At 41.9% G+C, this 12,204-nt stretch overlaps 1 protein-coding gene across 3 annotated transcripts; it reads left to right on the top strand.

Annotated features, from left to right (window-relative positions):
* Nucleotides 1–26: 26 nt before the first annotated feature.
* Nucleotides 27–12,180, top strand: OGFR (opioid growth factor receptor). Of its 3 annotated transcripts, XM_074888593.1 has the most exons (10): nt 27–248; nt 1,935–1,987; nt 2,283–2,334; nt 4,714–4,758; nt 5,488–5,550; nt 5,868–5,952; nt 6,355–6,433; nt 6,918–6,984; nt 7,278–7,426; nt 8,553–12,180. In XM_074888593.1, exons 1-10 carry the CDS (start codon nt 27–29, stop codon nt 10,027–10,029), a joined length of 2,292 nt encoding a protein of 763 aa, XP_074744694.1. In that variant the 3' UTR covers nt 10,030–12,180. The 3 variants fall into 3 exon arrangements, with proteins under 3 accessions (XP_074744694.1, XP_074744695.1, XP_074744696.1); XM_074888594.1 differs by lacking the exons at nt 1,935–1,987; nt 2,283–2,334; XM_074888595.1 differs by lacking the exons at nt 1,935–1,987; nt 2,283–2,334; nt 4,714–4,758.
* Nucleotides 12,181–12,204: the final 24 nt, after the last annotated feature.

The raw sequence follows: 12,204 nt of genomic DNA, 5'->3' as shown, positions 1-12,204 counted from the left end.
TTCCTTTTCCCCTCCCCGCAGCTCCCATGGCGGCCTGGCTCGGTTTCAGGGTGGAGGAGGACGAGGCGGAGGACGAGGCGTGCTTCTGGGGGTACGACTCCACCTGGGAGGAGGAGGACGACGACGAGGAGGAGGATGGCGGCGACGAAGGCGAGCCGGAGGGAGCGGAGGCGGCAGCCGAGGAGGAGCCGGAGGATGCAGGGGAGCAGCCGGCGCCGAGCTGGGCGCTGGACCGCCCGCAGGCCCAGGTGGGTGCCGGGAGGCTGCGGGGGTCCCCCCGAGGCGGGACGGGGGGGGAGGACGCCCCTTCCCCTTGCCCTGCCCGCCCCGAGCCCCCCGGCCCCCGCTCCGCGCCCTGAGCCGCTCCCCGCCGCCTTGGCCCGGTGGGTGCAGCCGGGCTCGCCCTGGCCCTTGGCCTTGGCCCGGGGACTTTCGCGTGTGCGACTGATGTGCACGCGTGGATCTCCGCGGTCCACCCGCTCTGTGTGCTGTCGGCGGGTTTGGGCGCTCTCCGGTATCCTAATTTACTGTCGGGAACTGGAGCAGCTTAAAATACTTACAGGAGGTCCAAGGGCTTTTTGTCCTGGCAGCGATCGCTAGTGTATAATTCTGTTCTCATCTTGATGAAGCAAACCTTTAAAAGAGAGGAGTCAGCCTGAGGCCCGTTCAGAGATGAGCTCTGGGGGTGGCGAAGGCAGAGGTGTGACTCTGTGACCCCTTAAGTTCCATTAGGCTGCCGTGAGCTGAGTTTTAAATTATTTTTCCCCCCCACCGTTCCCTGTGATCTGGATAATTTACCCCATAAGTACAAGTTCTGTCTTCTGCATGGCACCTGCCTGTCCACCGCCTTCTGATGGCCACTGGGTTTGACGTTATGACATTGATGTTCTTCACCAACTCCTGGCTTTTAAGTTTTTTGTTGGCATCCTCATCTTTGTATGGTGGCCCTCTATATGCTCTTTCAGGCCATCGATAAAAAGCTGTCACATAACGTCTGCTCACTTTTAAAAATGAGCTGTAACTTTTTCTTTCTTTTAGACATCTTTTTTTCTCTAGGGAGTGTATTTAGAGCAACTCTGAAAACAAATATACACTAATTTTTAAGAACTGCAGGTGTGTGGGCAGTTGTAATGAGTGAGCGAGTGCTGCAAAAGGTGAGCACTTGTGTCTAGTGCCTTAAAATACTGCCGATTTGAAATAAAAGGAGCTTGTTAGTCTTATTGGAGGTTCTTTAGTATTAATGTTTTTGAGTTTGATGTTGAGGGTCAGTAATTTCTTCTACTGCATTGCTTTGCCAAATGCAAAACTGTCTCTTGCTTTCAGTATTTCCTGGGTCAGTTAACTATTAACTCCTCCTCTTTCAGGGAAAGGGAAGCTAATCTTCACTTGAGTTTCATTTCAGCAACTCGCCCCTATTTTAGAATGTAAATTATCAGATAAAGGTTTCTAATTAATGCACTTTTAAAGGATGTTAATATTAAACTTTACTTTTTTAGAAGCATTAAGATACTAATCTCCCTTTAAAAAAAAAATAAATTCTGTGCAACATAATATTCCAAGTACTCATAACTTCCTACAGAAATACTCTATACTTTGCAACCAAAATCAAAGTTGAAATACAGTGGATGGACACGCCCATGCATTTGTCTGCATCTCGGTGGAGTTCACTGCAGGGAATGTAGTTAGGCCTTAGTGGTGCAGGTAGATCTGTGAAAGGTCACAGGTGTTTTAGGTGGGATAGCTGCAATACTTACAGGAAGAGGCAGGGATTTCCTCTGAAGTATTTGGCATCGGTTCAAGACACACTGTCAGTTTTCTTCTGTACATGGCTGGAGTTCTGGTTTTGTTCACCAGTTTTAACACCTCAAGAACATTCAGATTATTCCTTTCGAATACATTTGTTCTTCAGATACTTTTTGTTTTTTTTTTCTTAGAGCAACTTCTGGATTGTGACAACTGTAAAAGCAAGCATCAGTTTTTTACTCAAGTGAGTGGACTTTTTGAACTTTGCCCTACAAAGGAGGATGTTGTCCCTGAGACTTACAGCCCCTGGAATATTGTTCTACATCTTTAAAGAGGAGTTTCAGTGATGAATGTGTAGTCACCTTGGTCTGACTGTACATGAAAAATCTTTAAGGGCAGTGATAATGAATACAAAAAGAAACAGCAAGTCTTCTGCTATCCATTTATGCCTTTACAACCTGCCAAAGGCATGAATCAGTTTCCAAAACTAGTTCCCACTTCTGCTTATATTACACTAATTCTCATTCTTCTCCCCTCAGTATGTGGTATACTTTATGGCAGAAGCTGCTAATGTTTTGCTTCAATACCGAGGTTAGAGTTTTTTTATTATTTTCACTATGCACTTTCAAAATCAACTTAAGATTCTACTTTTATCTTTGCATTTCACTTGCATCTCTGCAAATACTCCATATTTGCCATTTGAAATTCCTGCAGGTGTGTCTTTTCAGCTCTTTTGCATTTCGGTGCTTTTTGCTTCAAAGAGGGAGTGTTGAAAATTTTGGGGTTTGTGCTCATTTTAAAAAGGTTCTCTCTCAGTCTCCTGGGATTCATGTTGTGCTGCTCAGAGCTGTATTTTAATAACAAGCCCTGCAGCTCTGCCTTCTCCTAACTTTATCAACAAAAGGTTTCAATCACTCTTCTAGGATTCTGTCATCTTTCTCATTCCTGTGTCTTGTTCACAATCCACACGTTCTTTCATCCCTTTCGGTTACAGCGATGCACGTTCCGATTGATGCGTTGCAGGTTTGGAGGGAGAAACCCACTTAGATTTCCTGTCAGTGTTGTGAGAAATAAGGGGGTTTGATTTATGCGTGCAAGTTTCAATCTTGCAGTTCAGTTTGTCTTTCTAACCTGGAAAGGAAGGGGGGAAGGGTACGTTTCTGTGTGTCAAATAGAAGTTTATAGAGACCCAGGAACAACGTCTGTTTGGAGGAAGGGCTGAATTTTGCTTTCTTTGCTTCCCCATCTTGTTCCGTTTAACACTGTGCTCCAGAATGCCTTTCTCCTGGATCTAGCTTCTTTCTAGACAAGCCTTACAGCACCTTGTGCCATGGCATTGCATGTGTCTCTGTATCTACACTTACTCTTCAGCAAATTGGTTCTTTTTCACCATTGGTGCCAGTCTACTGTTAGCCTGTCCCACCTGACTGTGTTAAAGGATGTTGTTTTAGAACCTTAAGTGTAAAGAATATCTGGAAATGGATTCTTCTCTAATTTGGAACAAAATTGTCATGAATTCCACACGTATCAGAATTTCATCCTTGGAGCTCAAAAGCTATAGTCAAAATCACCAATGAATTTCAAAGTGCTAAATCCCAGTCTCTGCTTACAGCTTGAACAAAAGAATAATATTGGTCTGTTCTGGCTGAACATATTTCTTAGTCTTGTGTCTGCAGCCACTAACTTTTTTCCCAAATGTTAGCTGTGCAGCAGAGCTTTTTATAGTTGTGTGCATTTCTGCAGTCTGGGTAGATTCCGGGGATGGACACCAGCGCTTGGATTTCTAATCCCGTATGGGCCATGTGGCTGTGGGAAGTTCTGCCACCTATTTTGGTCTATGTTGTCATGTATAAAATGGAAATGCTGCAATGTAGACAGGCATTATTTTAGGTCATCACACGTTATTACATCTGAAAAACAACTTGAGCTTTATTTAATTCCTGTCACCAAAGTATGGGGGAATCATAGTGTGCAAATGTATATTTAAAATGTAATTTTAAAAACTTCTGCATTGTTGACCTCCCTCTGTGGATAAAGGTTTGATCTCCTACATGCTGTGCATGCTTCATAAATTTTAAGTATTAACAATCAACAGGGCTGCTGAATGGATGACTTCGTTACAATGAGGTGTTAAAAAAATTCTAATCCAGTTCATGCCTTTATAATCAATGAACCAGTGATCCATGTTCACTGTTCACTAGAAAGTGGTTTTGATTTTTATTTTTCTCTGGGTAAATGAGGTTAGAAAGTATCAAATGAAGTTAAAAAAAAAAACTTGGGAGAGCATTTGCTGCTTCTAAGTTTCTGAAAACGCTTACTTTGCAAGAGTCTGCACATCTTATCACTGTTTCACAAAGACGCTGCTCCTGCTGTGAGCTGGCATTGAACACTCTTAACTGCACTGTGCTTCTCATTGGGTGGATCCTTTTATTCGTGAGCAGTCTTGTTCATTTTGGTGGTTCTGCCTTGACGGAACACTTTTTAAGTGCTTTCATGGTTTGGGACAAGATGGTTCAGCACTCTGCAAGGTTAAACCTGTCTGTGTTCCTTGTGAAGTGTAACGAAATCTCTTACTGAAGTAATCTGCCGGAAAAAAAATATTCAGTTAAAAGCATTTTAAATTAAATCATACTTGCAACTTTTATTTCCGTGAAGTTCAGAGGAAGAAATGAAGCTGGTTTTTGTGATTTCTGTCTAAATGCTACATTTGGAATGAATCTAGCTACACCTGTGTAGTGAGGAGAACCTGACATCTAATTGCCAGGTGAACATGGCACCACTGGTTTTTCTCTAGCAATTTGAATTATGAGTAAGATCAAGTGAATTCAGCTGTAACTAGGTAAATCTGTCACTTGGCAACTAATAGGGATCATGTGAGTCACTGCTGTGGGTATTCTCATTTCATATGTATTTCTTTATTAGTGAAGTTTGGTTTCTGAATTTTTACAACTAAATGCCTTTTATTTGTAGGAGCAAAGATCAAATCCGTCACTGCTGTCTCAGAGGGGTTTTCAGGTAGGCTTGACATAAAGTTTGGTTTCTAGGAGAGATAAGTAATAATGAAGATGATGATTGGAATGGAAGTCCAATAAAATAAATACCTAATGTGACCATTTGGCTCTATTATTATCCACTGTCTGGATCAGCATGATGCTAAGTCAGCAAGGCTGCTCTTGAGTATAAAGCGAAGATGAAGAAAACTATTTCAATAATGTCTACAGCAAATGAGAATCCTGAATTTAAGGAATATTTCTGCATCTTAAATTCTGCAATTTTAGAGTCTGATCTCTGTCCTGACTAGGGTATATAGTGACTCAGACAGGGCTTAGTTTGTCTTGTTTTAAAACCTTTGAGTTAAGGAAGAAACTGGCACTTTACTATTCAGGATTTCCAGCTAGTTCTGACCATTTCTGTAGGAAAACCCAACTGGGATAAAAGATATGCATAAAACATTAAGACCTTGATTAATAAGACTAGAAAGAAAAAGAAATGGCTTGTTTACAGGAAATACTGTGAATCTCTCTTAGTCCGAAGTTGTCTTCAGGAACGCAGAGAAACAACTGCAGTAACAAACTGGCTGGTTTTCGGGGTGCTGGGAGTGCAAAGTGGAGGGCACAGGAGACCAACAGGCAGGGGAACATGTGTGAGAGATGCTGAATTCAGTCAGTATATTTTTTTTTTTTTTTTTCAGAAGACAGCCTTATTCTGGATATTCTGGATCTCTAATCTGTCTCTTTTCTCTAGTTCTCAAGCAGGCGCAACTGGAATGCAGCAAAAGACTTGCAGAGATACAGACGTGGTTACCCGGTATGGACTAAATGATGATGCACATACTCTTGTGGTTCTTCCTCATCGTGTGCTAAATTTAGGAACGCTTTCTAGATGTGAAAGCACCCTTTTGTCTTTACATTGACAGGCTCAGAACCTTTAAAGGATTCATTTGTGAGGGGGAAGGGATGATGTGCGTGTGGGTGCATCAGAAACAAGCTGTTACTTCCCAAAACACATTTCAAGGATTTAGCTTGAAATGTTTAGGAAACATGAGAGAAAGCACAGAGAAGTGTTAAAGTGAATACTGCCTTTTAAAAGATTGCTGCTTGTTGATTTCTTGTTCTCATCTCCAGGGTTTGATAGAATCAGAAAATGAGGAGGAAGAAGAGATGTGGAACTTAAGCTTTTATAAAAATGAGATTTGCTTTTTGCCTCAGGGTGAGTAACTTGTGTAATGACTGTTTGATGCAGCTCTGCTGCAGCTGGTTGAATTGGTGAAGGAGTAGCTTGATCTGTGTGGGACAATTATTAAAAACCAAACCAAATGAACCAAAGTATACCACCAAAACAGCAAAAAACCCCAAACCAAAGCAAACAAAAAAACCATCAAGAATTTACATTTTGAAAATGTGCTGGTTCCTGCTATATGTTCCTCAGTTTTCTGTTTGGCTGTCAAAAGCTAAGGGGTTTTTTTCTGGCTTACCAGGATGGTTGTCTCGTTAGAGAAGGTAATGCCTGTATGAGAACATCTGGCTCTGGGTAATGAGCCACCTTGGGTGACTGGCTAACTTTAATTTTCATTTGGTGTCATTTCTTCTTATCTGACTTTCTCCTTTTCAGGTTTGCACATTGAAAATCTGCTTGAATCTTGGTGGGACAACTATGAAGTTCTGGAAGAAAACCATTCTTACATACAGTGGTAACTGTCTGCATGAATATTAGTCCCTCTCTTTAATAGTCAGTTGTATCTGTGTTCCTGAATTCAGCTTCCCAAAAGGCCCAGAATTACTCTCGAGTGAAATCTGTGTCTACTTTATTTTTACTGAGTTATTTTCTTCTGGAAACAATGCAGTGAAAATCATGAAGACACGGGTTTCCAGCGCAGCTGTGGCGATAGATCTGCCATGCTTGGTCTTACAGGATACTGCAGAACGAGGTGTTAGGGCAACAAGAGAGATTAGGATAAGCAAAGTATTTTGTTATCTTTGGTGTAGACAGTGCTTTTATGGGAGGGATTTATTTGTCATATAGTAAACTACTTCTGTGTCCGTAAGGATGTGAGGTCTCCAAGAGATGCTTGTGATACCATGATTTTTGGAGTCTTTTTGTAGTTTTAACAAAGTGGGTACCCTGGGTTGGTTGTCATCTTTGCTTATTTGGGCTGAAAATTTCTTTCCCTGCAGGCTATTCCCTTTACGTGAACATGGGATGAACTGGCGTGCCAAACCACTCACATGTCAAGAAATCCAGGTATTTAAAGCTTTTGAGGTTTTTTTTTTTAATCTGAAGGATGTTAGGATTGTTCCCTAACTGCTTTATATTTGAAGTCTAGGTTTTTTTACATTGTTTCCTTGGGGCCCTAATGTGAAGGGAGCACTCTCAAGCACTGTTAAGCATTTGTCTGTCTTGTGTCTGCCAGTAGATACATCAGCAAATGAAATGCTTAGTGATATAATCAAGTGTTTAAAATTCAGGTGCCACTTAAACTGGTGCGGGTAATTAGGGAATTGCACCTTGTACTCATTGGTCTGTCTTGTTTTCAGGCCTTTAAGAAGTCCAAGGAAGTTATGCGAAGGTTTATACGTGCTTATCAGCTTATGCTGAGATTTTATGGAATCATTCTGATCAACGAGGCAACTGGAGAACTTAAGAGAGCAGAAAATTGGGCTGAACGATTTAAAAACTTGAATCGGTGAGTCTCTGTTTATACTGCTGGGCATTTACTACAGCCAGGCACTTCTTTGAGAAGAAAAAAAAAAAGTCAAAGTCAAGAAAATCCTCAGCCCTTGAGGAATGGAGGCTTTTGTTGATAAAAAAAGTTAGCTAGCTAAAGCAGTTTTAACTTGGCTCAGCCTCTTGACTGTAGGTCATCACACTCTCTGTGGCTTTAATTAAAGTGACAAGTATAATAAGTAAACCAGCTGAGACTGGTTTTCTTTTGTATCTGGTGCAGCTGTTAACAGCAGGTATTCTTCATGTTGGTCTCCTGAAGTACGAAATACAGACTTGGAGGTGTTAATATTTGCTCTAGCAGCTTGTGTTTCAAACCATATTTTAGGCAGGAACCACTGAAACGTTTTCACAGGTAGCTGAATTGTCTTTGTAGAATTCTGTTAAGCTACAAAACAGGACTGTTTCCGTGTGCTTCCCTGATTGTTTATAAAGGTGTCTTAACATGTGTAAAATGCTTTGAATCCTTGGTTGAAAAGTGATCTGCAAATTGATGGTAATGTTTTTATGTTATTGCAGGTCTTATCAGAGATAGTAATGATGCTTCATACTCTAGTACTCCTAATGATATTAACCAAGGCTCTGAAAGGGCTGGGCATACTCACAAAAGAAAAAACAACTTGAAGACTGTCAAGTATGGAAAAAAAAAAAAAAAAGCTTTGTCTAGCTTAAGTCCCTAAGTCATGAATTTCTGGCAGCATCCTTACATCCCTGTATTCTTACAGTTCTCGACAGTCTCACCCTGCAGGGTCACTGTCAAGGATGGGGTATTGGGCTGCATGGACTTGTGTGTCTGACCCAGTATGGTGGCTGTTATCTACTGGTGAGTGGTGCAGAAAGCCAGAACCTTTCCAAGCAGTTGAGATGACTAATCCTAGCAGCCCAAGAAGGGCTAGGAAGGTGCTGCTGAAGGCAGACAGCAGCTGTAGGTGCTTTAAAAGGAAGCCTGCCTATACTCCCATCCACATTGTCAAATAGTCTTTAATAGATCACGGGCAATAATGCACAAAACATTTGCAGATACCCCAGAGGTTTGTAGTGACTTGTAAGACTTTCACTTAACAATTTTGCCTATGTGTTTTGTTCAGGTTCAGCCACAACAATTTGCGGATTACTCGCATCCTGAAGTGCCTGGGGGAGATGGGTTATGAAGACTATCAAGTGCACTTGGTAAAGTTTTTCCTAACAGAAACTCTAGTTAAGGAGACATTACCAAATGTCAGGAGAAGTGCCTTGGATTACTTCCTGTTCACCATCAGAAGCAAACAGAAGAGAAGAGAACTAGTCCACTATGCTTGGCAACACTTCAAACCTCGAGGCAGCTTCGTGTGGGGGCCACACGACAAACTCTTGAAGTACAGGCCCCGCTCTGCCAAGTCACAGCTGCACCAAAAGGCTGAAGATAAACAGGAAACTCTGGGTAAAAACTGTGGTGATTCTGTGGAAAAGGATCAGAACCAGTCTCTAGAGGAAGAACAGAAAGCTGGAGATACTGCAGACTTGCAGCCTAAAGTGAACAATGAAGACGTAAAAGAGAAGATAAGTGAATGTGTTGATGAAGATGTAAAAGAGAAGATAAGTGAATGTGTTGATGAAGATGTAAAAGAGAAGATAAGTGAATGTGTTGATGAAGATGTAAAAGAGAAGATAAGTGAATGTGTTTTGAAGGGAGGAGATGGTGAAGAGGAGAAAGAGGCTTCATTTACCCAGCAGGAGGAGAAGGATTTAAACAGCGAGGCTGAAGAAGTGCAGGGTACAGCAGAGAATGATTGCACAAAGGAGAGCAAGAAGAGAAAACTGGATGCAAATATGGCAGACACTAAAAAGAGTGGACTGTTGAAAAGCCCTACTGATATTGAAAACATTTCCCGTAATCTGGGAGAATGTGCAATTGATGCAGAAATCCCCTCCTCAGCTCCACTCTCACAAGCAGAAGAGGACCAGGAAACACTGAAAGAAGACAGTGCAAGCACCAAAGACTCAACAGTGCCGGAGACAGCTGATGCAGCTGTAAAACGGAGGAAAGTTGATAAAAAAACATCAAGAAACAGAACATACAACTTAGCCATAAACCTGAACGTGGGGTCTTCTGCCTCTAGTGCCAAGTTAAATCCTTTTGTTGCAAATACGGAGGCTGAAAATGTCAGTGAGGAAAATGCAACTGTGGAAGCGACAAGTGAGAAGGGTGATGGTGATGCAAATAGTGGGGCTGTGAGACCCCCAGTTGGTTCCAGGCTCCCCAAGACTGGCTGGACTTCTCCAGTAAGTGATGGCGTAGAGTTGAGTGGAGATCAAGTCATAGCAAAGAGTGACCAGCACCACTGCAACAGCATGCTCCTGGGAGGCAAAACTGAGCTAGATGGGGTAGAACAGCATAAAAAGGCAGAAAATGGAAGTGAAAAAGGGCAAGCAGAAATCACAGGCAAGAAACAAGTTGCAGAGAGTCTTGAGCAGAACATAGCATCCACTTGTCGTGAAGAAGACAGTGCAGAGGTTGGAACACAGAAGTCTGAGAGCTCTGAGCATGCAGCAGAACCTGGTGAAGAGCAGGTAGCAGCAGAGTGAGACCAGCACAGCAAGTGCTCGAGCAAGCAGAGATGACACTGCCCTAACTGCTAGGAGCCAGCTTTAGTGATTTGGATAGCAGAAATACATGGAAGAATAAACTTCCTTTGGGCTGATCCAGGAAAGCCCCTGTCTGACTTTCACTCTTCCACATTTTTTTAATCATCTGTAGTAAGTTCAGTGAGATCCAGTCCTTGGTTGCCCTAAAGAGCAAAACTCTATTTTAGTCATCTTCAAGGACAGGCTGTGTCCTCTTCCTGGTTTTTATGTGATGTTCAGGACTATCTTAGAGCAACAGGGATTTTCGCACTTTGCTTTGATTCTGGTATGTCCCTTCTTAAAGAGAAGAGGAAAAGTGATTTGTTTCCTTGTTTGAACTAGTCAAGTATTTATTAAATCCATGATTTTTAATGTAAGAGCATGACCTAATTTGCCAGGCCTTTCTATTACCATGTAACTTATTATTTTGAAAGGCTGTACCTTCCCAGGAGATTTATTCCTGGCAAAGGTGCTGTTTTCCTCAAAGAGATGAGTGTGTGCATTTCACATGTAAGAGCATAGTTGCCTCTCCTCCTACAAAGAACGTAGGTTTGACTTTAGGCTGGGATAAAATGCATAGTCAAAACATGGCTCTGACCAGTATTAACCTTTGTGTACAGATACCATTCTCTGGGGCGCAAAGTGCGGAGTAATTTGCTCCCTTTATCCCCTGAAGAAGCTGCTTTGTAGTCCTTGATAGAGTTGTTAAGAAGGTGAATTGTCTACTGGTTTCTAAGAGGAAAAACCTTCAGACTTTGCATAAAGTGCACTAGAGCTCTTCTTCCCTGGGTTTTTCCACCCTATTCAGACCCTTGATAGTCTTCTGCAGATATTTATATCCACTACTGATTCAAAGGCCTGCCTTCCTCAGTTGCCAAAATAGGACAAATATTTGTCACTGCATTTTTTTTCAGACTCTGCTGTTAATTTGCAGTGGCCTGTGGGGCGCTCTTTTCTACAGGGCTATTGCATGAAGTTAAATATGTCAGATTTAACCCATGTCCTAGTTAGGGCAGGATTGTTTTACCGTTAATGATCAGTATGTCAGACAGTGAGGGCATGTTCGAGTGCAGCATGTCTGGAAACCACTGGGCTTTGTGGGGCAGTTAATTGAAAGTTTAATTGGAAGGGGTACGCTTGTCTGGTTCATTTATTTACAGCCCTCAAGAATTTACTTTCAGACCTTGCCAGCTATTTGGCTGCTCTAATGTTGCTGACCTCCCTGTTAGCTATTCTGCTTGACTTATACAGTATTCAGCCAAGTCTGAAGGAGCATTAAACAATTTAGCACTTTTGCTCCTAGAGATTTACAACAGAGGATCTGTTTCATGAAGCAGAGGAAACTTTCCAACAGCCGTAAGGTCTGGACTTGCTGTTTGCTCAGATTGTTTGTTTTAGTTTGGGGGTTTTTAGGTGCTATTTGTTTTCTGCAGGAGATGGCAAGAGGCTTGCCCGCCTTGCCAGAGAGCAGATGCAGTGGCCTGTGCAATGTTAATTTTTTCCTCTCTGCTCCAGCTCTTAAGAAGCTTCATCTTTCAAGGAATTTGCTTGGTGACTCGCCTTTCCAGACTGTAGGTCCTGATCCAGCAGGCCACATACATGTGTGTGGGAATAAAAGTCTGCAAGCTTAACATCTAATGTTCATGGTCACACACGTGCTGGAAAAAGGCTTTAATGATTTTAAAAACACTTCTTTCTTTTCTTATGAACAAATGGAGTTAAATAGCCAATAAGAATACACTTACAGATATAAATACTTGAAGATGTTGAGTGGAAATTCTTTCATAAGATTCATAAGAAATTGTTAATTGTGGCTTTTGTACAGATTTATAGTAATTTTTTTATTTAATGAAGTTTTCATTGTGAATATGTGCTCAGTTGGGGCATAGATCATATATCGTTACGGTGATGTGGGGTTCATTATTGTGTTTAATGGGATTTCCCTGTGAGCCCTAGTCTGGAGTGCTCAGACCAAACCATTCTCCGTCATGATCAGGTTTAGAGTTTTGGCTGTAGGTGTCTGCAGTGAGTTCACAGGATGTTTTCCAGCACTGAGCTGTATCACAGAGTCTGTTATGTTGATGTCACCTATTAAAGCATGACTTTAATGCATACCAGTTTCCACTTACGTGTTTT

Source organism: Strix uralensis, chromosome 18 (genome assembly GCF_047716275.1).
Source record: "Strix uralensis isolate ZFMK-TIS-50842 chromosome 18, bStrUra1, whole genome shotgun sequence".
NCBI classification, from domain to species: domain Eukaryota; kingdom Metazoa; phylum Chordata; class Aves; order Strigiformes; family Strigidae; genus Strix; species Strix uralensis.
Note: the sequence above shows the minus strand (reverse complement) of the source record. Positions and strands in the feature narration are given on the sequence as shown.

Bases quoted from the DNA above. Each gene is read 5' to 3' on its own strand.
- OGFR (XM_074888593.1), top strand. From the start codon at position 27: ATGGCGGCCTGGCTCGGTTTCAGGGTGGAGGAGGACGAGGCGGAGGAC. The intron at 2,335-4,713 runs GTTAGAGTTTTT...TTTTATTTGTAG, and splicing joins TGTTTTGCTTCAATACCGAG to GAGCAAAGATCAAATCCGTC. The intron at 4,759-5,487 runs GTAGGCTTGACA...TCTTTTCTCTAG, and splicing joins TGTCTCAGAGGGGTTTTCAG to TTCTCAAGCAGGCGCAACTG.